This window comes from Rhinolophus hipposideros, assembly GCF_964194185.1.
Source record: "Rhinolophus hipposideros genome assembly, chromosome: 5".
In the NCBI taxonomy this organism is placed as follows: Eukaryota; Metazoa; Chordata; class Mammalia; order Chiroptera; family Rhinolophidae; genus Rhinolophus; species Rhinolophus hipposideros.
Genome location: NC_138051.1, coordinates 56321320 through 56346063, shown reverse-complemented (window position 1 = coordinate 56346063; position 24744 = coordinate 56321320). Strand labels below are relative to the sequence as shown.

The window sequence follows — 24744 nt, the reverse complement described above, 5'->3', positions numbered from 1 at the left end:
TGGGGAATCCCGATTTGAAACAAAGCCGCATTATCGTTACCATTTGCTCTGACCTGGTAATTGGTCGTTACCCACAAACTAACGAGCCCCCCACCGAGTGCACAGAGCGTTTGGCAGTTAGTCTAGGGCAGTACCGACTGGCAGTGGGCGGCCAGATCTGGCCCCCTCTTACCTTTTCAGACTTGACTTTCTTTAGCGGGCGACACTCATTCTCCCCTTCCTCTGGCTCCGGTTTAGCTCCCAAAGGGTTGAGCGCTGCCCCAGGCTCAATAGCTATACTCCCAAGTGGCTCCCCAGCTCCTGCGTCCACCCCTGCGCTTCCATCATACTGACCAGCCCGTGCTCCCAAGGGGACTGGCTGAAGGACCCCGGGATCTTTTTCTGCACAAGTCCCCACTCCTTCGCTTCTCTCCTTCTTGCTCTTAGACGAGCTGTTCTCCTTCTCCTTTTTGGAGCCGGCTACACTGCGGGACGCCTTAGCCGCCTTCTCGGAGCCCTTGGGAGCAACAGCAGCAACCAGGCTTCCTGCATTGGCACCGTCCCCAGAGCGGCCCTGCCCCTCTTTCTTGACAGCTGCCCCGTCATTTGGCGTGAACAGGGAAGTCCCTGGGGTGGGTTTGCTAGTGTCTTTGCCACTCTTACTCCTTTTGGATTTTGATTTGCCTTCCTTCCCTTGAGGACCCGGCACTGGGGTCACAAACTTGATGTTGTCTGGTAGCGTGGCCACAGCATTGGGAGCCGGTATCCCCACCTCCTTTGAGCCTGACATTTCCAGTTTCTGCTGGTCCTTTTCCAGATCGGCGTCCAGGTCAATGATGAGATTCCCTACTCCGATGTCCCATTCATCCCCACTGTCGTATGTCTCAACCGGGTTTGCATCCACTCCTTTCCCTCCGGAGGCTCCACTGCTCAAGGACATCTTAGAGTCAACGTCCCACCTCAAGATTCAAGGCTCTTCCTTGCCCCCAGCTTTCCTATTTTCAGCTTCAGCTACGTTCTCAGACCCGCCACATTGGTCAGTACATGCCCACTGGACAACATCATTGCTGGAAAAAGAAAAGGTCAAGAGCTGTTAAAGGAAACAATACAGGCAAGGAGACAGCCTGAAATAAACTCCCACACAAACCAGACCCTTTCTAGGGGCCTATCACATCACAATGGACAAGACAAACAAGTTCAACTGTATTTCTAACCAAGTCACATTGGACGAAGGAAAAAGTTAATTCCCACTCCATCTCCCCAGGGAAGAGTATAATATTTCTAACTGCCCAGCGATTCTGTGGTAAATCTTAACTAGAAATCCTCTACAGTTAGTTTCCCATTACCAAGAGACTTATTTCTACCACTGCCAGTTGGCAATCCTTCCTCAATCAATACAGGCCCTGGCATATCAGATTCAGGTTCTAGCACAACTTTAGTCACACCCCATTTCTCCTTGCTGCTTCTTGAATTATCAGAACATGGACTAGCAAGGGCTTTTAAAAGTCCTTTACTAACAGGGCCTGTACCCACTACAAATAATAAACATTCTTTGTTGTTCTACTCTTGGGGGTAGGTGTCTAATTATGGGTAAATACAAATAAAAAAACAAGAACTGGGACAAATACATTAGGATAGGTGACAAAAACTGCAACGAGAGGAGATATCCTCAGAAAGGCCTCAACCAATCAGCTTAGATTCAGTTAAATCAACCTTATTAAACTTTAGGTTTCAAATTACATCCAAACAGCAGAATTCAATGTGGCCTTTTTCACTTCCCACTAAAACACCTATGAAGATAGACAGACAGACAGACAGACAGACAGACACACACACACACACACACACACACAGAGAAAATATTTTACCGTCAATAACTGAACTACTAAAAATTGCCACTGAGAAGCCTACCACCAGAATGAATGTTGGAGAACTCTCTACATTCTTGACAGCACTGTTTGATAAATAGCAGGGCCTCACCACATGAAATAGAGAGTGACTAAAAAAAAAGGGGGGGAGGGTAAAAAAAAAGCAATTTATATCCCTCCAGTCTCCTGACTCATGAGACCTGGGGCGAGTATACCATCTAGAAAAACCTAAGAGCCAGCATACACCATCCTGGTATTACTTTATGACAAAACCCAAGAGTTCTGTTCCTGCTCACTGCCCTGCCCGCCATCTTCCTATATCCATTCAGAAAATAACTCTCATAAGATAACAGAGCAGAAAAAGCAAACCACTGGTGGCACAATGAATCCTACAAAGTAGATTCCCAATAGGTAAATGCTACAGATAGAACAGAGACAAGACAAATTGTACTTTCCACTTACTTTCTCAACAGTATCAAAAGACCAGGGTGCAGTTACAAGAAAAGATGTCATCCTAGGAAAGCAGAGCTGTACCAAGTGAATGCCTGATAGCAACGACGATTTGAGACAGAATGGAGCGCACATTAATCTGCCATTTAGCTATAGATCTGAGAAGAAAATACATCCTTTACCCAAGAAGAGAGCTTAGTGCCAAGAGCAACCGACCACTGCTGGCATCAAGTCTACATAAATCTTATTTCATAAAAAGATAAGCAAAAAGTGTGTGTGGGTGGTGGTGGGGAACATGATGCAGGAACTATGAAAAAATGCCACCCATAAGGTAAAGAAAAACAAAATCCTCGAAGAGTCAGAGAAATGATACCTCTGAAAATGATCCAGAATCCTGAAGAAATTTTTAGTAAAATGTTTGGAATTCTCAATAGTACATGAAACAATAGTCAAATACGTCACCTGTTCATTCATTCAAAAAAAACTGTATTAATTGCCTACTATGTGCCAGGCATTAAACTAGGTTCTGGGAATACAGCAGCAAGTAAGACAGTGAATAATGCAGTGAAACATGGTACTGAAAAATAATTCTATTATGAGGGGCAGAGGGCATTTCTAGAACAGGGAATGCCAACTGAATCTGCACTACCGAAGGTTATTAAAGCAAAGTTCTTCCTAACATCATAATCTATCACGTCTGCAATCGTTGCAATTGTGGCTAGGCTTACAGCATAACCCACATTCATCTAAGGCTCAGCCACCCACTTTCCTCCAGAGGTGCACTGTCATCAGTATATGATTTAACCATTAAAACAACCTCATGTTTGTTTATCCTTGGAAAAACAAACTTTCAAAATACTGTCCTCTTAAAAAATAAAACAAAACTTCCTCTCGAAAACAGGATGGTAATGGAAGGGAGACTCTGGAAGTGTATATAAAGGAAAGAATATGAAGTACATAAAAATGTCAGTGCTCACTGAGAGATTCTGACAGTTTTCTACTGTACTGGCTGACTTGTCATATGGAGATAGGAAGAAATCCTACCTTAAGGACAAAAATTAGGCCAACCTCAGACTGCTCTGCAATATCAAATGTTAAAAGAGAATGAAAAATGCAGAATTTTCAAGAGAAAAAGTTGTCAGTCAGGAGTTTTACACTGAATCAAGTTGTTTGTCATGTGTAAAAGCAATAGATTTTCAGTTATGTAAGAACACATATACTTGTTAAAAACTATCTGAAGCACTAACATCAGTTCAGTGTAGCATAAATTTAATTCTTATAAATGCACATATCAACTGAATTTTGTAATATGAAGAGTAACCTCAATGTAGATATTAAAAAATCATTCCTAAAAAGGATATGAGGCAAAATCAGTGATTATAATAATGTAGAACCTCAGAAAGTTCAGCCTTAACACCAGTAAGGACAAACACTTCCTCAGTTCCTCTTGTCCCAATTCCATATGTCATGGCAAATTGTTTTGTTTTGTTTTTTCTAATAAGCAAGAAATATTGCCACAACATTTTTTAAAAATTGTGCTTCCATATATATAGATGATATATTACAGAATTGTACACCTGAAATCTATGTGACTTTACTAACAATCATCACCCCAATAAACTTTAATTAAAAACAAATTGTGCTTCTTCTCAAAAGGGAGCTGGAGAAAACAACATCTAATGGTCTGTGCTTATTTCTAGGTTCCACATCTTAAGTGAGATATTCATTCATTAAATGGAAGGATATCCAGAAGAGTATATAATCAAAGAACAAGAAGTCATTTCATAAGAAAAACGGTCTTAGAAACTGGTATTCTTTAGAAAGGAGAATGCTGAAGGTAAACAGGCTGGTTGGCTTTAAATATATGATGATTGTAATGTAGAAGAGAGAAATTTATTCTCTGATGTTGAGGGTAGAAGCAGGACCTGTGGGTAGAAGTTACAGAAAGACAGATACTTAACTCAGGAAAAAAATTTAATAACCTGAGATTTCTAACCATGGCCCACAATGCTTATTAATGAAGGCATATCTTTATCATTGAAAGTAGTAAGCAGAAAAAGCATAATCGCCTGTTAATCAAATTACATAATGAATTCCTCTATGTGTGGTGGGGGGGTAGTCTGGACATGCCTAAGGGCCTTTTTCAAATCTATAATTCTATTAATATAGCTAAGAAAAAAGTAGTTTCCCTGTTAGGAAACTACCCAGAATTTCTGAATGACCAGGATACAAAGAAAACATATTATGAGGACTGATCTTTAGTGGTACTGGTGTTCTTTAAAGAGCCACTGCCCTACTATTTTTAAGGGTGTTAAGAGTTTTCGTAAGAACTACTTTTCAAGCAGGTGACTTCGGAAATCCAGCTTTTCAAACCAAGCAGGCTTCATAGTAGTAACTCTGGTGGTACATTTCCAAAAATACACTGTAAAATTGCCAAAGATTCTTTAATCAGCCTGATTGCAGCAGCCAAACCACTTCCATCTGCTCCCTACAGCATCCCTGGCTTTCTACAGCTAATAATCAACTCTCTGACAGGTCATTGCAAAGATGTTTAACCCCAGGAGGTAGGGCAACTCACGTGCTAGCTGGAAATGAAAAGCACTGACCTCTTGCTTCCGTGGCAGAGAAAATGCACAATCAGGAAAACCAATACCTTACAGTGAACACTAGGCACTTTCAACTTTTAAGAGCTTCTGTAAATATTTTCCTCTCTCTTCTCTCCTTCTGCCTAATTGTACCCCACCACTTTCCTATTTAGTACCACAACTCACCACTCTGGAATTCCTTGTCAGTACCATTTGTGCATTGTTCCTGCAGCTGATCTCTCTGCAGGGACCAAGAGAAGTCATGACAATCACTCCCCCACACCCTGTGCCTATAACAACAGGAGTTCAAATCCCAGTTTCTTCTCCGGAACCCAACTCTCTCTCTCAGACTCCCAGCCTGTACACTGGCTTGTAATCACACATTTCAGGTATCAAATGCTTTTTTAGGGCACATGCCATAGATCACACTACTGAAGAATAAACAAGGTCTTGGCTAAGAATGCGAAAGAAAGTCCTCAGGTGAGGTCTCTGCCCCTGCCCAGAGGACACAAGCAGCAACTTACCTGACTTACGTCCAAAAATAATGAGAACCATATTTCTCTTTCTACCCAAAAAAAGCTCTGTACCCATCCTAGAGAGCTTCAAAGAGAGGCTCTTTAATTGCCAACTACCCACAGATAATCTGGTCTAAGTAGCAAATTGTCCAATGCTGTTCTGTAAATGTATCTGTTATCCCCTATTCTTATGGGTTTTGAATCAATCTTCTTATAGGCTCTGACCTGAGCAAGTAACAGTTATGCATGAGTGTGTATAATCTACTTGGGACCACACAGGTCACACACATTTGGATGATCTATCTGACTCAGGTAGTTCCCTCCAAAAGCTGTATGGACAGAAAAAAAAATGCTATACTCAATTCTAAGAATGTAGTACGGTGCAGGAAAAAGAGCACAGAACTTACAATCAAGAGATGTGATTTCTGGCCTCAAATTTCCACTGACCCCAGCCAGATCGCTAGCCAAGTTGCTTCATCAAATGTTAATTTTTTCATTATAAAATGGAAGGAGAATCCATTATGGTTCTAAGCATATGGAGGATACAAATCTGAAAAATATAAGACAACTCAAAAATTTAGTAACCTAAATATTCTCAAAGAGTTCTTGTGTCTGAACTTAAAGAGGACTGTATCACAGTTACACCTTGAGTATCTAAGGTATTTAAAAAAATAAAGGAAAAACGTTTTAATTTTTTTTTTACAAATTAAATTACAAGTAGTACCAATCTCCACTTCAGTTCTATGAAAGAAAATGGCAATCCTTTCTTGGTCCATAAACTTGGTGTCCTGGGTTTTCCCTTTACAGTACTACTACATACCTTCACATGGGCTCAGAAAACCCTACACAGCAGTGTTTGACGAAAGACTCCATCTTGCTTCAAAAATCCCTCGGGGCCAACGTACCAACCTCAAGCCTCTTGGTTTTAACATCTGGACTATCTCTTCACCAACTGTTCCAACCCAACAGGTTGCTGACCTCACTGACAGGATAGACCTTCACATCTAAACTGTGTGAACAGGTTCCTAGGGTTTGATGCCCCCTGGGAACTCTCAATAAACCACAGAGAGGCAGCAAGGTTGCTAGAATAAAACCATATCATACCATCTTCCCTGAATTCCAGATGCTACTTGAAATCACCTCATACTTAGCCAACCTCAGTTGAGGCTAGTACAACACATAAACCATCCTCAGTGACGCTGAGCTTACCCAGCTGGAAGAAAAGGCATCTCCTTTTCCACCTGCTACACTTCATAGAAGCTCACTAATCAACTCAATTTCCACCTAGGGCTCTAATGAGAAACAATCAACTTTCCTTTGGGTCTCTCCTTTAATTTATTACATTAATTACTGTAACAAAGGAACTGTGTCATCTCCTCAAGTACCACAGCTCTCAGCTTATATCTCCAGTGGGGATCAGATAAAGAACAGACTAACGTGCCAATTTAAGAGGATGGATCCAATTCAACAGGGCTCATCTGACACTGTGTCACCTAAGGACATAAAAGTGTAGCATCTCAGTCCCTGAGTGTTTATATGCTGCATCTCATGAATAGTTTTATGGCCCTCACAGGCTGCTATGCTCAAAGATTATGAGGCTTGACCTGTTTCATTTCACAGAAACAACTGACACTTCCGCCAGGACATAGCTATTCAACAGTGCTCAGGTTTAGAGCTTTTTGGTGTTTGTGGGTACTGCTCCGTGCCAGCATACATCTCACGACAGGCTAAACAGCATACTGAGTATGTAGATAATTCAATCCCAACCCCAAAGGGATTCATTTGGCGGAAGTAGTACACTAGAGAAAACCCTTACCAAGACCTATGTGTAAGTAGGCCAAGAAGCAGAAGGCAAAGACCATCTAAAGTAAACAATCAAGAAAGCTCTGCCATTTCTCCTCCCCTAATGATGACCATTATGTAGCCATTTATAATTTAGTTCTTATTCCCAGAGGTAAACTCTTTGTGCTAAAGAGAAAGGGGTGATGTCAAATTCTCAGGGAAAAAAAAAAGGAATAGTGGAGATCACTAGAAATCAGGAGATCTAAGAAACTGGCCTTCCACACAGAATTGTTATGTCAAACCTTTTCTGTATCTCAAACTCCTCATGTCTAACACAGGGAACAATATGGGTCAAGTTCACAGGCGTAGGAGAAAAATAAAAAACTAAGCATTTTCCAGGAATTGCCTTCACTTTTTATATTCCAGTCCTCACTATTCTATAACAACTCTAAAAAGAAAACCTCTGTTGAAAGATACCTATGTTGCTGGACTAGCCATAAAAAATGGTGGACTTCCTACATGCCTCCTTACGATCTCTCAGCCACGTCCACTTCTCCAGCCTCGTCCTATGGCCACACTCTGCCCTCTGCAGCCCACTCCCACCTGATTGCCTCCTGGCTTTCACCTGAAAGACATTCCCTGTGCACTTGCTACTTCTCAACGTGTGCAATGATTTGATTAATATTTGTTTCCTCCACTAGACTGCAAACACCCTACTCACCACTGTATCCTAAGAACAGTGTTTGGTTGTCTGCCCTCGAATATTTTGGTCAGTAAGAGAGTGAACGAATACTGCTTTCCTCAATGGACAGAATCATAACTGTGCTTAGGCTGCCACTTCTCCTCTCCATTCTTACTTCAGCTTGATTTGTCACTAGTTATATAAACTGTCTCAACCACCTGACAATTGTCAAACTTACTAGAACAGAATGTGCATTACTCTCTCTAGGATAAAGGATGCAGATATCATTAAGAGTCTAGAGGGAAGGTTAGAAAGGAAAGCAGCCCCCACATTTCTTAAAATGCCTAACTGCTCATGAGTATTCTCTTAGTCTTCAAACAGTCTCAGCTACACATAGTTGCTTCTCAAAATAGGACTAGTCCACAAATCAGGTGATATCCTGGACATCACCACCTCCAGAGAGCCCTCATGTATATACTGAAATGCATAAGTCAGGCTACCAGACTTCAACCATGCAGTCGTCACATTTTAAATACCTATGAATTAAAGGTGACAGAAGTCAGAAAAGTGGTCATGTGTGGGAGTGCAGGTTACTGACTGAGAAGAAGCATGAGGGGGAACCTTGTGGGATGCTGGAAATGTTTTTATTTTGAATTGTGTGGTGGTTACACGACTGAATAATATGGAAAAATTGAGTTGTACATTTATGATTAGTGTACTTAATGCATTCTATTATATCTCATTTATACGTCCAAAAATAAAATAAAATAGTAAGTACTTATGAACAAAAGCACTGAATTACTGGATCATGGTCTTGCTCTTAAACTAGCATTTTATGTGAACATGGTAAAAGGGAATCATGCCATAAATCTTCTCAGGTTAGGATATTTAGAGTGATAGTAAGAAAGAAAAGAAGGGAAAACAGGAAAGGCAGGGAAAAGAGAAAAAAAACGAACTACTTAGTTAAGCCTTAGCCTATGTTTGACTATACTGTAAGATTTACAGATCTGTTGGAGAGACTGAAAAAATTAATTAGCAATAAAGACAATAACAATAAACCAAAAGAAATGAGGTAATATTAAATCCTGGGGGGAAAAAGTTGTACAGGAAAACACAGCAGTATATACTAAGTGGCCCAATAATAAACGATCTTTAACACAATAAATAATGAATATCGATCTAACTAAAACTTGTGACATTAACTATATTAGGAGGATTTGATAAGAAAGGGAGGGCAATAAGAGAGCCTATTATTTATTATTTAGAAATATGGTAGTAAATACAAGAGAAAAATTAAAAAGTTTAAAGCACTTGCCTATTGAGAGTGAGACTTGGTACTAGGAAGGAGTAAATAGTGGATTCCTGATTTTCATTAAAAGCCATAGTACTATTTGAATTTTAATATAAAGTTCATGTAAAGAGACAAAAAAGTACACGTATTAATTCTATAAATAAAACATTTAATTTAATAATTTTATAAAAAGGATATACAGATATTCCCCATCAGAAGTTAAAAATACTGAAAAGTCAAAAAAGCATTTAATACACCTACCCTACCGAACATACCTTAGCCTAGCCTACCTTAAACGTGCTCAGAACACTCAGCCTACAGTTGGGCAAAATCATTTTGCTGCTCCTGTTCATCATTGTAAGAGAGAACATATGGCATATTGCTAGCCCCCAAAAAGATCAAAATTCAAAGTAGTTTTTACTGAATGTTATCCCTTTCACACCATTGTAAACTTTAAAAAAATTTTTTCTTTTCTTTTTTTTATTGGGGAATATTGGGGAACCGTGTGTTTCTCCAGGGCCCATCAGCTCCAGTTCAGCTCCAAGTCGTCGTCCTTCAACCTAGCTGTGGAGGGCGTAGCTCAGCTCCAAGTCCAGTCGCCATTTTCAATCTTTAGTTGCAGGGGGCAACATAATACAGGGATCCCTCTGTATTATGTTTACAACAGACCACCACCCTGTGCGGGAATTGAACCGGCACCTTGTTGAGAGCTCGCACTGTAACCAACTGAGCCATCCGGCCGCCCCTCCAGCAGCTCATTCAATCTAGTTGTGGAGGGAGCAGATCACTGGCCCATGTGGGAAATCAAACCGGCAACCCTGTTGTTCAAAACTCACGCTCTAACAAACTGAGTAGGGAAAAATTGACGGTTGAACTGTTGTTAAATTGGGAACTATCTGTACTCCTCAAAATACCCCTTGTTTCCCTCAATACGTTATTTATAATAAAATATATCAATTCAATACTTTTTAAAAACCTATGGGAAATGGGAAGAGGGTCAGCAAGAGTGAGGCAGGTGAGACTACAAAGGGGCAACAGGAGGTACCTTTGTGGTGATGGAACTGCTCTGTTACCTTGACTGTGGTGGAAATAAAATTGCATAAAATAGAGAGGGTGCCAAAAAAATGTATACACATTTTAAGAAAAGAAAAAACTGTATTAAATTGTAATACTCAATATATACCGATAGCAAAAGATGACTACAAGTCCCATTTGACTTCTGCAATTACAAGAGACTCAAAGTGGTTACCATCAGCATCCAGACACTTCTGATTACGGCGAGCTACTACTTGAGCAACGTTGACCAAAGCACCCACTTGTATACATTTTCTTGGCACTCCTGGTGCATACACTCATAAATGGGCACAAGTAAAACTGGGGCAATTTGCACAAGATAGGTGTAGTTTATCAGTTCTGCAAGATGTTACCACTGGGGAAAATTGGGTAAAGATACAAGAGATCCCTCTGTATTATGTTTACAACTGCAATTATCTCAAAATAAAAAGTTAAATCAAAAATACACATAAACCTTCCAGACCTTACTTTTATTTTTAATTTCTACTACCTCTAGAGCAGGGGTGTCCAAACTTTTTTCAACGTTTTTCACCAAGGGCCATACGCAGTAAAATACACAAACAGCCGGGCCACTCACTTGAAGTGAAGTACATATTGCCTCACCTGGTTTATTTAAGTAAACTAAATATATTTTTGGAATTTGCTGCGGGCCAATTAAAAATGGATTGCGGGCTGCAGTTGGCCTGCCGGCCGCAGTTTGGACACCCCTGCTCTGGAGTTAACACGTTTTATTTACTATTGATAAGAGCAACTCAATAATTAAATTCAATCCATTTCTAACTTGAAATGGTGCTTTCTATCCAATACAGGATCCTAAAAATTGGTATGTTCTTCTCTTCACTTAATAAGGCTGATAAAATTTCCTGTCTTTAAAAGCTGAAGTTTTGGGGCTGGCCCGGTGGCTCAGGCGGTTAGAGCTCCATGCTCCTAACCCCGAAGGCTGCAGGTTCGATTCCCCACATGGGCCAGTGAGCTCTCAACCACAAGGTTGCCGGTTCAATTCCTCGAGTCCCGCAAGGGATGGTGGGCAGCGCCCCCTGCAACTAAGACTGAACACGGCACCTTGAGCTGAGCTGCCGCTGAGCTCCCGGATGGCTTGGTTGGAGCATGGGCTCTCAACCACAAGGCTGCCAGTTTCAACTCCTGCAAGGGATGGTGGGCTGTGTGCCCTCTGCAACTAGCAACGGCAACTGGACCCGGAGCTGAGCTGAGCCCTCCACAACTAAGATTGAAAGGACAACTTGACTTGGGAGAAAAAAAAAATCCTGGAAGTACACACTGTTCCCCAATAAAGTCCTGTTCCCCTTCCCCAATAAAATACAAAAAAAAAAAAAAGTTAAAGATAACTGTAAAAACCGCAATTACTTTAAAAAAAAAGCTGAAGTTTTGTTTTACATGTCTTCATTAAAGCCTTCACCGCCTTTGGTCACCAGCTTTGATATGTATTTTTCAAGGATCAACAGAATAATTATTACAAACACAGACAAACCTTGGTTTTGCATAAAGGGGAGTTCATTTTTATCTTTATTTAGTTCTGATTCTCTTTCCAATGATGCATTTCCCTGGCAGCACACTGAGCTAATTTTTCTAGGAATAACCTACCTAGATTCCTGTTTCCTTTGAGGGCTTACAATTGTTAGAAGTTAATCAGGCTAAGAAAGTGGTTTGGACTTTCTGCCTCTTTTTAAATTTAATACTTGTCCACACTGTGTTCATCTTCTATTTTTCATCCCTCACACATAACATCCATCCATAACAGCCAAGATATTCCTAAAGTATAATGTAAACAACTTGGGAACCTAACTACCTTAGTTTAATGTCACAGGAAAACCTAACTATGTCACTTACGTAAAACATTTATTAAAATGTCAAATGAGATGAGGGTCACTACTTAGACTCTTCCGCCTAGAAGACTTATCATCAAGACGGTTTCTGGAGGTAATGTCATGAGGAACCAGCACAGTGCAATGGGAAACAAAACAGAACAAAACAAAACAAGGGAGGAGGCAGAAAAGCTCAATCCTACTCCTTACTCTCCCCTAGATGTGTAACAATCTCAGGAAAATTACCACGCTTCCTGAGCCTCAGTTATTTCACCTGTAAAAAGCTGAGGAAATTAAGATGCCATAGACCAGGGGTGTCCAAACTGCGGTCCGCAATACATTTTTAATTGGCCCGCAGCAAATTCCAAAAATATATCTAGTTTACTTAAATAAACCAGGTGAGGCAATATGTACTTCACTTCGAGTGAGTGGCCCGGCTGTTTGTGTATTTTACCGCATATGGCCCTTGGTGAAAAACGTTGAAAAAAGTTTGGACACCCCTGCCATAGACAGTGAAACACTCAGTAGAAATTGGAACAGCCCCCAACATCAAACTCACTAATATTCCCACAGCAAAATGAATAAATATTTACTGGAAATAGAACACAACAACAACAAAAGACTATACATAGCCTCTTATTAGTTGAAGTCAGGTTTGCACCTACCTTACAAAAAAACTTTGTTTTTCAAAGCTTGTGGGTTTTAGACCTACAGGGAGGGAGTGTGGACCTATAGAAGTGTACATTGTCAGAAAATCGCTTTGCTAATGCACAACCAAACATTGTCTGCCATTCTGTGACTCAAATTTTTAAATAGCCTTGGGCTTGACTTTAACAAAAGTCTTTTCAAACTAACCAATGTCCACTGGTAACAACTGTCCACACACAACTGTTACTGATTTGTCATATGTGACTTCTTCTTATGTAAACTAACTCACTGCCGTTGCCCCAATAAGTTATATGAATGGTACCACGTTATCTCCGTCATTAATTTACATTTTACTAATTTTTCAGTAAGTTTTTAGTCCCAAACCCTTTTTATTGACAAATCACATTTGAAATCTAGACAAGTTCGAGTGCCGTGATCATGAAACTTGAAGTGATAATTCTCTCATTAAGAGTTTCACAGTTTATCCTTGAATGCTAAATTTTGAGTAGATAAATTTGATCCCATCAATATCATTGATTTGATCAAGAAAAGCCTAAGCAGCTAGCAAAAAAATGTGTTGGAAATATTAAATAAATGTTAACATTTCTGGGATAATTCCTGGGACTTCTTTATATTTTTCTGTACTTTCTGTGCTTTAAAAAAAAGATTAAGGGGGCTGGCCTAGTGGCTCAGGTAGTTAGAGTGCCATGATCCTAATGCCGAGGTCGCCGGTCCGAGTCCCACATGGGCCAGTAAGCTGCGTCCTCTACAGCTAAGATTGCAAACAGCTCTCCCTGGAGCTGGGCTGCCGTGAGAAGCCGGAGGTTGATGTGAGCTGCCGTGGGCTGCTGTGGACTGTGTGCTGCTGTGTGTTGCCACGGGCCGCCATGAGCAGCCAGTGGCCAGTGTGCGTGGCCGGCAGCGGGGAGAGCTGCCATGAGCTGCTGTGAGCAGCGGACTAACGACCAGCAACCGACTGCCTCAGCCTGGGGAGCGCAGGGCTCATAACACCAGCATGGGCCAGGGAGCTGTGTCCTATACAACTAGATTGAGAAACAACGGCTTGAACCGGAGTGTGTGAGGGGAGGCGGAAGAAAGGGGGGAAAAAAAGATTAATTCATGTTCTAATCAGGAAAAAAACATTAAGCATCCACCATCATTTGACCTAGAAGTTTTAATCTGCTTAGCAAGGGGGAAAAACAGAAGTAGAAATTCTCTAATATTTTCATTCCTGAATGCAGCTTTTTCATACCATGATCAAGTTGTCTCACCAAGTTTCTAGCTGCCTTTCTATTTTTAACATGTCTTCTTAAAAAAACAAAAACAGAAAACTTTTACCACCTGTTGTGCAAAGAGGCTTATCAAATTCATCTTTTTTTCTTTCACCTAATTTCTAGGTAACACTCAACCATCATCACTTGTGGGCTTCTTGTGGCTGTGCTTGAAAATGTTTCTAATTTTTTTAAAAGATGACTTTCTCTTCTCTGCAGCCTCTAAGACTATGCCAAATAATCATCTGTATTGTATGGATGTTTTTATCCCTTGCTTTCTTTTAACTGGACTATTAATATGATAGTTTTTAAGTCTTTAAACTTCCAGTGGGTCATTTACTTTTTTAAATCTGTCTTTCTATTTTTCCTAATGTACACACTTGATTACAGCTTGATTTCTTAAAATCGAATCTCCAGATGATAGATTTTACTCCTCTCCCTGAAGAATGCTGAGCTTAATCAGGATATGATTACTATTAAATAGTGTTGACCTACTGAAATCTTTATCAATTCTTGTTTGTTCCTCAAAGTAAAAATCCAGCTTATTTCTTTGCTTTGTAGGTTCTCAAACTGCCAACTGTAAGTAGTAGTTTGTCTTACTCAAAACCACATCTTCACATTTGCTCTCACTGAGGTATTTAACCAATCTGTGTATAAACTCCCAATTATTATTATCTGGCCTATTATTTTGCAGCTTCTCCAATCTCTAGTATTGAATTCAATCACATTATTTTGATTAGGCATGTGACATTTTTATTTAAGCAAAGATTTCAGTCCTTGTAAAAATGTAATCCCTGGCTGCCTCTATCATTCCTATGAAGTATACAACCTTAGCACACCACATTTCAGGATTAGTTTCCTGCCATCAAGTATCTAAGATGTGAATTAAATCATGATACCATTATGTTGCCAACCGAAAAAGGGAAAAAAATTATGTAATGACGGCAGAAATGGCACTAATCATGTTTACATTGGTAAAAAATAAATACAGTGCTGCAGATCACATATGCAGGTAAAAACATAGATTTGTTATTGGAATAAAATGTCACTTTGCCATTGTCACATACCCCAATGTGATCTTGTTAAAACTGCATTTCTTTCTTATAGAAAGGCTCCATAAGAAAAAGAATATTGCCAGACACTGCCCTGTAACTTCCCTCCCTATAAGGTAGCGTTATGGAACTCATCTGGTATCTACACGGCCAGGATTTCTAGCTCTGCTAGGACTGGAAGGGACAACTAATACAAACCACAGAAACATTACTACTAAAAATACAGTTTTTACTAGCAAACTAAGTTGTCTGTCTTAAAGTATTTTTCACTAATGAAGCAATACAACTTGGTTAAAATGAGATCCTTTTAACCACTAAAGAAAAAAACAACATACACTTGAATCAACAGCTGCTGGCTTTAAAGTTCACAGTATCAGCTCTATGTTATTGTACCACTTAAGCATGTGTAGTGAGAATGTATGACTTCAAGTTTGACATACAGCAAGTCCAGGAAAAAGCCATGTGAAATCTACCTTGAAGCTCACCTAACATTAGAACCCTATCTGCCTAAAAGTAACAGATTTTTCTTAGCATGCACCCGAGTTCATTAAGAACCCTCACTCTAAAATTGCATAGCAAAAAGAACAAATTTTTACAGAATGGCAAGTAGGTTTCCGTGTGTACTGTAACTGCACGAGCTGATGATGTAAATAAAAATAGCACCTACAGGTACCCTGCACTTCAGTCTGTCAAATACATAAGAGTGTTAACAGGCTGAGAACTTGACCACGAGTTGCATTCTACATAACCCAAGGACAGAAATAAGACATTCTATCTCGTGTACATTAGGTAAAAATTTTACCTTGCAGCCTATTACCAAAACAGCAATTTAGCCTAAGGGATTTCTGCTTCTTATCAACTTTTATAAAGAAAAAATGGAAAGAGATAACAGGAAAAATAATGAAGAAGTAGAAGGGTGAGTAAAGGGCAAGCAACGAAATTACAAGAAAATTTACAATACACACAAGTCAGACAAGAAAGCACCTAGACATCCTAAGACATCTTCATCCTTTGGCTAATGAATTAGATACTGAGACTTCTAGAACATAGCTAACTAAGTGCTAAGAGGAAGTGAAAAATACCACAAATCGGAAAATTCAGTTTTTAGGCTAAATTCAATTTTAGTGCATACTCCTTGAAAGCTTAGTTTTAAAGAGCTACCCTGAAATACAGTTGCTGAGGCCTCACCAGAAAGAGGGAAGGAAGGTGACGATTTGGGGCTTTTCCAGTTGAGGAAGGAGAAAACCCGGAGGCCTAACTCACCCATTACTGTCGGCACCTAAGGCCCAGTCCACAGAGGGGAGGGATTTACCCTTTTGTGGTACAAGGCCTCCAGTCCACCCCTAGTGTCTTCCAGACATGACTGACTGCAATTTTCACCATGATTAACTCTCCGGAATGACAACCAGAGGAGCACCCAGGAGAAAACATAACGAATAGCTACTTCCCCCTTAAATGTCAGTTGGACTCGGGAATAATTGCAGACACTGCCTCTTTCTCTCTGCTGGATGGAAGAGCGGTCAGCAATCTCAGGGAAGTGCATACCCACCCAGTAACACACCAGCACCACATTTCTCAATGATGCCTACTCTGACCATCTTATTTAAATCTGCAACAGGCCGACCTCCCCTTCCTATCCCTCCTCCACACTCCTAATCCCCCTACTAGGCGCTATTTTCCCCCCCATATAATGTGTCACTCTTTCAATACTATAGGCGTATAATCATTTATTATGCTTATTTTCTGTTTTCATCTGTTAAAAGATCCATGAGGTTGTGATTTTTTTGTCTATTTTGTTCACTGATAGAACTTAAGCAGCTAGAACAAGACCTTACACACACACAGTAGGAATCCAATAAATATTTATGGAATAAAAGAAGTAAATAAGAAAAACTAAAAAGACCTTCCAGAGGGCCCAACAAGGCCTACACTCCTATAACAGAACCAGTCTGCTTCCCGTGACTGACCTGTGTTACCTCCACTGGCCATGTACCACCCTCCTCCGCCCCCAAGGCTTCCATCAACAAGGATATATGGCACCACAGTACTGCTGCAGGCAGCAAGGGCAACAAACGCTTATTCTTCGGTCTAAAAGACTTCTCAAGGCTTTCGTAGTCTGCCTTGTTCCTAGGTTATTCGGTTTGTGATAAAATGTGTAGAAAGGAGGTTACCTTAACATAAAAGGAGGCCTGGGGGAAAAAAAACATCACAAGAAGTTTCTATTTTCAAAAATCATAATCCAATTCAATTCAGCAAACATTAATTAAACATAAAGTTTAAACATAAAGTTCAAAAAACTGGGCTAGAAACCATGGGAAGAGACGAAACAGGTATCTTACGGAGTTCAGAGTAAGGGAGGAAAAAACTATATTCACAAATAATTATAATTACTTCACTACAATTAAAGACAATGTGTGATAAAGTATTATGTAACAGAGATCCTAGCAAACAGTTAAAAGAGATACAGAGCAAGATGAAATCAATTCTAGAAATAGGCGGGTGGGAAGAAGGGGATTAAGAAAGGCTTCAGGAAGGAGGTGGGGTTCCTTGTTACCTACTCTTTTAGAACCAAATTCAAATTCTTTCCTTTCAGAGCACTGCAGTGTTACTTGATCAGTGGTCTCCCCCACTAGACTTATAAGTACTGAAAGGACAGGTACCACGTCTAGCTTGGCATGTAAGTGCTCAATAAATATTAGCTAAATGAATAAATAAAAACTGTAATAATACTGCAGCACTATACAGATGAAGGCCTAAACTAGGTGAGTCAAATGAGAAATTGAAGCTAAATGGCAAGATATCCAGAATAATCCAAATGTAATGAATGATTAGATAAGGTGGTGAGAAAGAAAAAAGAACCAAATATGAGTTCAAAGTTTTGTCCCACATCACCTGGAAGAACTATAATGCTTAGGGAAGAAAAAGGTAGAAAGATTTCTGAAACGATGGACCAGAGGAAGCAGAAAAAAATCTCCCCCTTCTCTGTATACCTTTCAGATTCACATACCCCACAAGCTCCACAATTCCAATTTCTCTTCCTATAGTTCCATTTCTAATTCCATTCTTTAAGACTGCTCTAGAAGCATCAGTTCCAAAACAAAGATAAATGCTGGGCTTCACACCAAACCTCAGAATTTGTAACTGAAGTTTATAAGGTACATTCCTGAACATGCAGGTCTGCTTGCATGAATGAAAGTTCATCCCAACGAAACCTAAAGTGCTTCACCTAAGAATGCTACTAGGAATATTGTTTGTAACATACCCAACGCCTACAGGCTGTATTCTAAATAGAATAGAGCAAACACAGCTGCCTTCCTCTACAAATACTGATCTGTAGCCTAAGGAACTACAGGTACCAGCATTCAATGTGATACCAGCATGCAGTGCAGTACTAGGCGTGCAATGTGGCCTAACTGCCAGGATCTGGATTTTATTCATGGTGTGGTTTGATGTCTAAGGGTTGAATGGCACCTACTCTGGCCACTGTCCAATTCAATACCTTACGCTTCACTTGCCACCTTAAAAAAAAAAAAAACAAAAAAAACTATCTATAAAAACTACTTATATGTCTGATATAAATCTTTCGAAAAGCTCACATTCAAGTGGAGCACTTCCCAAAAATAACCTTTAGATTACCTGAAAATTAGTAATATGCTACAGATGGTTTAGAATAAAGCAAAGTACTCCCAGGACTTTTTTTGAGTCCAAAACAAACAATAGTTCCACTCTCCAAATTTTTCTATTACAGACTGATGGATGTTTTAAGTACAAATTTAAAAATAGTGGATGCTTCTTCCAATGTTCACAGGCAGATTAAACATGTGATTGTGCTATATTAATAAACAAACAAAAAGAATGAAAGACTGTCATCCTCCTCTTTACATTCAGTGAATAACTGCTATTGAAAGTCCCAAATCCAAGATTCAAATGGGAAATGTTGATAAGAAACCTAACTTGGGGTATTAACTTATGTAATTTTATTTACTTAAATGTCTTAAAAGCAAAGATTTCTTAACATGACTGTCAACTTCTAAGTTCCTACAGTCACTCACCTGCTTTCAGTCCCTTTTACTGGGTATTTCAGAGATCCCCTTGTTAGTCATACTTTACCAAATGTCACCAATTTGGCATTTTCAGCATTAAAAATAACAGAATTTTATTTTCCAAATACAACACAATGAGCAACTCATATTCAATCCCAAGAAGTTAATTCAAAGCAGGTTTTCTACTGACTGGTCAAAAACGGAAAAATGCCCAACCCATCTCCCCAATTAGTCCCATTTGGCTCAAAGAGTTCAGTTATAAGAAATTTAAGATCTTAGATCCCTGACTGAATGTACAAAATTACTTACTGATATCTAGCAAATCCTTCCAGGTATGATTTCCTTCTCATAAGCTGAGATTCCTTTTCTGCAGCTTTCTGATTCTCATTTTTATGGCTTGAAAAGACTAGAAAAAGATATATTTGACAAGCTGGTGAACCTGCAGAATGCGGGTCTAAGACCCTCTAAAAGAAGATGGTCTAGTAAAAGAAGCACAGCATAAACTTTAAAAACATACCAAAGGGGAGAGTGAAGCCCCAGGGAACAAAGGCTGAACTCATTAGCCCTTCTGAATACAACCTATATTTTTAACACAGTAATAAAAAACTGCTCACATCTGTCACTTTCCAGTCAGTGGAAAACCTACTTTCCTCACAATCTTGATATCATAAAATTTTACAGTTAAATGGACCCTAAGAGATGATCCTATCTAATGTGCTCATTTTGCAGATAAGGAAAAGTGCAAACAAAGCAGTGACAAGCACAGGGTCACACAGCTACTTAGAGGTATAAAAGGAGAACCTGGGTTGTATGAGTCCCAATTCTATGCTTTTTTTCCCTCTGTGCTTTGAAAAGCTGTATTAGCAAAGAAAACATATAATAACACTATTAAAAATCACACAATAACTAAACTGTTGTTAACTGTAACTAAGCCACACAAAAATAAAATTCATCCACATAAAGTGAACAAAGGATTAGAACAGGAAATACCCCAAATCGAACAGAAAGCAGCAGCATTTGTTCATACAGTACAGGGGTTTCTTAAGGGCACAACCTTGGACATGTTTTCTAAGCCATTTCATTAATTACCACTTTCAATGATGGGTGTCCTGTGGTTCCATCAAGTGCACTTCCTTAAGACGATGCCACAATGACCCTTGTGGCAAAGTTTTGAAAAATGATAACTTCTGGCATAGAAAACTGATGGTACACAAGGAACCCTTACAAAGGTGGTGCCAAAAATCAAGAAAGGACTGAAGATAAAGGGATGGAGATATTGCTGGGAACAAGTAATGCTGAAAATAGGATAAGAATCAAAATCCAAGAGAGCAAAGTTCACCAATGACCAGAGAGCACAATAAAAAGAAGGCAGTTTCAGAGTTTGCCTGGCATCAGACAGCTCTCACTTACAAAAGAAGGAAGGGAAAAAAATTCTCACAGAGACAAGAGAAAGATTGTAGGTTTGCTCCTGGGTGATAGACTAGATATGACCTAATAGGTATTTGCCATCTCTTATTTCTGGGACTCTGATCCAAGAACAAACAGCAAGAGAACCATGAAAAATCAGCCCTGTTGGATCTGGAGTTCTGCCTTGACAAGATATAAAGCTCATTCATAGATCTGACTGTGCTCATGAGACTGCAGTTCAACTCCTGCTGCTAGAGCAAGGGGAGGGGAAAGGAAGATAGAAAGTGGTGAGTGGGAAGGAGGTGGAAGATCTGGGTTGTGACTATAATAGCTGCAGTAATTAGAGTGTTTCCAAGCTGCTAGAGAAGTCTTCAGAGCAGAGAACTAGGATGGGAGATAGGAAACAGAAAAAAGCATGAAGAAGCAAACTACTGAGAATGCTAGGAAAGTATATCGTGCTTTGTGAACTGTTTAAAACAAACAACTGTGATGGCTTCATATAGGGGAATAAAGAAGTTTCTATTCTTTCCCAGAAGTGAATACTATACAAATAACTAAGACTCCCACTTAAAGCTAGGTTACAACTAGTTTTAAGCAGATTCTTGCAAATGTTCCTGTCTGTCTATCTACCCACCCATCCATCACCCACCTACCTACCTACCTGCCTGCCTGCTTACCTAATTAAATCTCTATCTCTGTCTCACTCTGACAAACAGGTCAGAGCCTCCATTCCTCTTGGAAGAGGGATTTCTGAACTCTAAGACAGTTAATATCACTTATTCCCCTTCAGTCAACTGTTAATTACCATGTTTCCCCAAAAATAAGACCTAGCTGGCCCGTCAGCTCTAATGTATCTTTTGAAGCAAAAATTAATATAAGACCGATATAATACAAGACTGGGATCTTATGTAACATAAGATCCCTGTATAATTTAATGTAATACCAAGTGTAATATAATATAATACCTGGTTTTATATTAATTTTTGCTCCAAAAGACGCATGAGAGCTGACGGTCTGGCTAGGTCTTATTTTCGGGGAAACACGGTCCTACCCTATGAATTTGATTGTGTGTGTGTGTCAATAGAAGAAGCACAGCCTCTCAGCTTAATACAAAAAATGACTGGAGGGCACTAAAATGTCAAGAGAATAAACAGTAAGCTACTTGCTTATAAATCTTAGGCTCCATAGTACTGCCTACTCTAGTGGCGTGAAAATGTGAAAGAAAAATAAAATCATATTAACAGAAGATAAAGATGATAACCTGTAAGAAAAATCTGGGAATTTGCAGAAAACCTCAAAATAGAAAGTCCTCCTCCAAGTTATAGAAAATGCCATATTTGTTTCTAAGATAAATATTTAGTTGAGATATTTCCTTAACATGATGCAGCCCTCTGGTGATGACGTGATTCTAACAAGTGAGGTTAATCTCAATGCCAGAGAAGAGTTGTAAAGGTGCTGGGAGAAACTAAAAATGGAATAAAACAAACAACTGAATAAATGCAAACTTCATATGGAGAATCATATACATAAAATAAAAACACATGCAAATTTCTTGAATAAGGAATGTTAGATAGACCTAACAAAAAATGTCAATTACATCCTTTGCATAAAACCTGCTGGGTATCCTCCCAGTGGGCTGAATCTATTTCACCACACTGAAAGCAAAGAATTTTCTCCTTCGCATTTCTCTCTAATAAACAAATACTAGAAACACTGAATTACCACTATTTCCTTCCCATTCATAAGGCATAAAGCCAGAACTCATAGAAATACAATAGGGCCTTCTAGGACCATGTCTAAGGCAAGCTACTCAGTAATCTAAAAGAAACACAGAGAAAAAAGAATCTCTTTGCCCTATTCCATTATCATTTCACTAACAAGCCAGTATCAGGCACTAAGAAATGTGAAACAAAGAGCAATTTCACACATATGAACTGAACCTAAACCACGGAAGACCAAGTATTTTCTTGTCACTGTGGCATGTGATTCTTTAACCACCTGCTCAATAATCCCTCTTCAGCTGCACAGCTGCTGCCAATTCCACATGCTCAGCTAGGCAGGTGCTTTGGTGAATTACCTGTTACCTAGTGAAAAGAGTCCTTCACTGACACTTCATGGGCCCAGAATCTGCCAATCAGCCTCACCCATCTTCATTTTGTCTGTCACAGCCAGACAGACTTTTCCGAGAGAGATCATGAAGGCATATTTAGTACACTATGTGATTTTGTATTTGGAGTGTTGTTGTTGTTGTTCTTGTGTTTTTGTTTTGTTTTGTTTTCTTAAAGGAAACTGATTTCTTAAATCAAATAAAAGTGAGAATTCAGCTGCTAAAAAGAAAACTTGCCACACAACATAAGGCTGCCTTATCTCCGAGGGGCCCCATCTGTCTGGCTGTATTCCCATCCATGACCAGTTTTCCACATGGGAAATAACAATTGTTTGGCTACCTTTGGAGAAGGAGAAAGCAGCAGTAGAAGATGCTCCAGTACCCGGCAGTAATGAGGGAGAGGAGGAGAGAGGAGAGAAGAGGGAGGAGAGAGAGAAAACGCACAGAGCAAGAACTTCTGGAGGACCACACACCATTCCTATACTTCTTAAGTCTCCATGGCTGAACCCAGCCTGCGGTGTTCCCAGTCAAATAAATAAGGAGTGGCATTTCCACTTGACAGAGCAATCAGTAAACCCCTCAACAAATTATCCTGTTCCAGTCATTCAGTTGCTATATGCTAATTGCAATGTAATTACTACCAGGAGTCAAAATTATGCTTCATATCCTCACACAAAAAAAGCACCTATCTGTCCAGCTATCCTAGACCTCTCACAAGGAAACATTTTCTACCAAGAAGCTGGGGGCGAAAATCCAAAGTGCTCTCTGAAAGATGTTCACAATCGGAAGACTCGTAAGACTCCTAGTGGCAAGGGTCCAAATCCGAAACCACTAAATCTAATCAGGGCAAATTTAATCTGTGGCTTCTGCCTTCACTGTCACCTGGCGGGATTCAGAAATTAATGCCAACAGCCCAAGAGCAAAAAGCTTTGGATTCTGTGTAGCTGAGGCTTCACTCAGAGGCCTAAGACATATGCTAGTAGGAAATAGCCTAAAGACAGACACCACCTCCAATAAGACCTTAAGACAGTTCTGTCATCAGGAAATATAAAGGTCAGAACAATCTGTTCCCTCCTAACAAAGTCCAACACCTAAGTGGCAAGCCATCATTTTAAGAGACTCATTGTCACTGAAATAAAGGACTGAGGAAGGCAACACAACCTGACTCTCAGCACCCCAGAGAGACCTTTCCCAAAACCAAAGGCTAAAGTTCCCATTCAATAAAATCCTATAGAAAATGGTTGGCTATTGTGTACATAGTGTACTGTGTACAACGGCCCTTTCGCCAGTTTGATTTCTAACCTCTTAAGTTTTCTTTAATATCCTAAATGGAAAAACCTCATTTCTAGCCCCAAATAATTTTTTTACCTGACAAATAGTACTCTTTGGGCACTTTCTAGCGTGTTCTTATTAATAACCCTCAAGACTTCAAATGATTCTTTTACAATATTCACCTCTTTGGCACATTTCTCCCTAATAAAGAGACAGATATGTACTTTCTGCACAATAAGCCAGTCACCGCCTTTCATCAGAATTAAAGATTAAAAGGAAAGTTGTTCTGTTTCCATAGCCCTTGACCAGATAGGCAAATTCTGCAGCTTTTTCGTTGCGCAATTACTACTGACCAGGAAGTCACCATTAAAAAGGTGCTAGGTCCCTGGCTCCCTATCTAAACCCTGCACGGGTTTTTAGTGGTATTCCTAAACAAATGAACCAAAATCATTGTATGAGTATCCCACGTCTGTAAAAAAAGAATTAAATGTGATGGCTCAAACAAGAGTAGAAGCCTCCCCTTGGAGGTCTGACATAAACAGAAGGGTTAGTGAGTCTCCCAGACACAATTCCTCCACAACTTAGGACAGGCTTGCCAAAGAGGCAGGCACAACATGGCTGGCATCCCCTATTCTTCGGGAAAATGTGTGCCAATGAGCTCTGCATTGTTCCTCACTCAAAAAGAAGAGCCTTTCTGTCTGGCCTCCTCCAATGGCAAGCCCCAGCCTGGAAAAGGAAGAAAATGGCACGGAGGACCCTGGGAGATGGAGCATATCCAAAGCTCTCAGACAAGACTTGAACCTCTGACCTTCACTGTGTACACAATAGGCGGGTGAGAGGGACCGGTTTATCTCTGCAGCAGCAGTTCTCAGCCCTGGGGTAGCACTCCCGATAA

The 24744-nt window shown here is 39.8% G+C and overlaps 1 protein-coding gene across 3 annotated transcripts in view; it reads right to left on the bottom strand.

The window, feature by feature from the left end:
• The window catches only part of ZNF609 (zinc finger protein 609), a 185106-nt gene that overhangs the window by 159151 nt on the left and 1211 nt on the right, over positions 1-24744 (bottom strand). For all 3 annotated transcript variants that reach the window (XR_013993449.1, XM_081049941.1, XM_081049942.1), the window contains exon 2: positions 173-1046. Coding sequence is in view for 2 of the 3 variants with exons in the window: in XM_081049941.1 (XP_080906067.1) it covers positions 173-919 (747 nt within the window). In the remaining variant the exon portion in view is untranslated. The remainder of the gene's footprint in view (positions 1-172; positions 1047-24744) is intronic.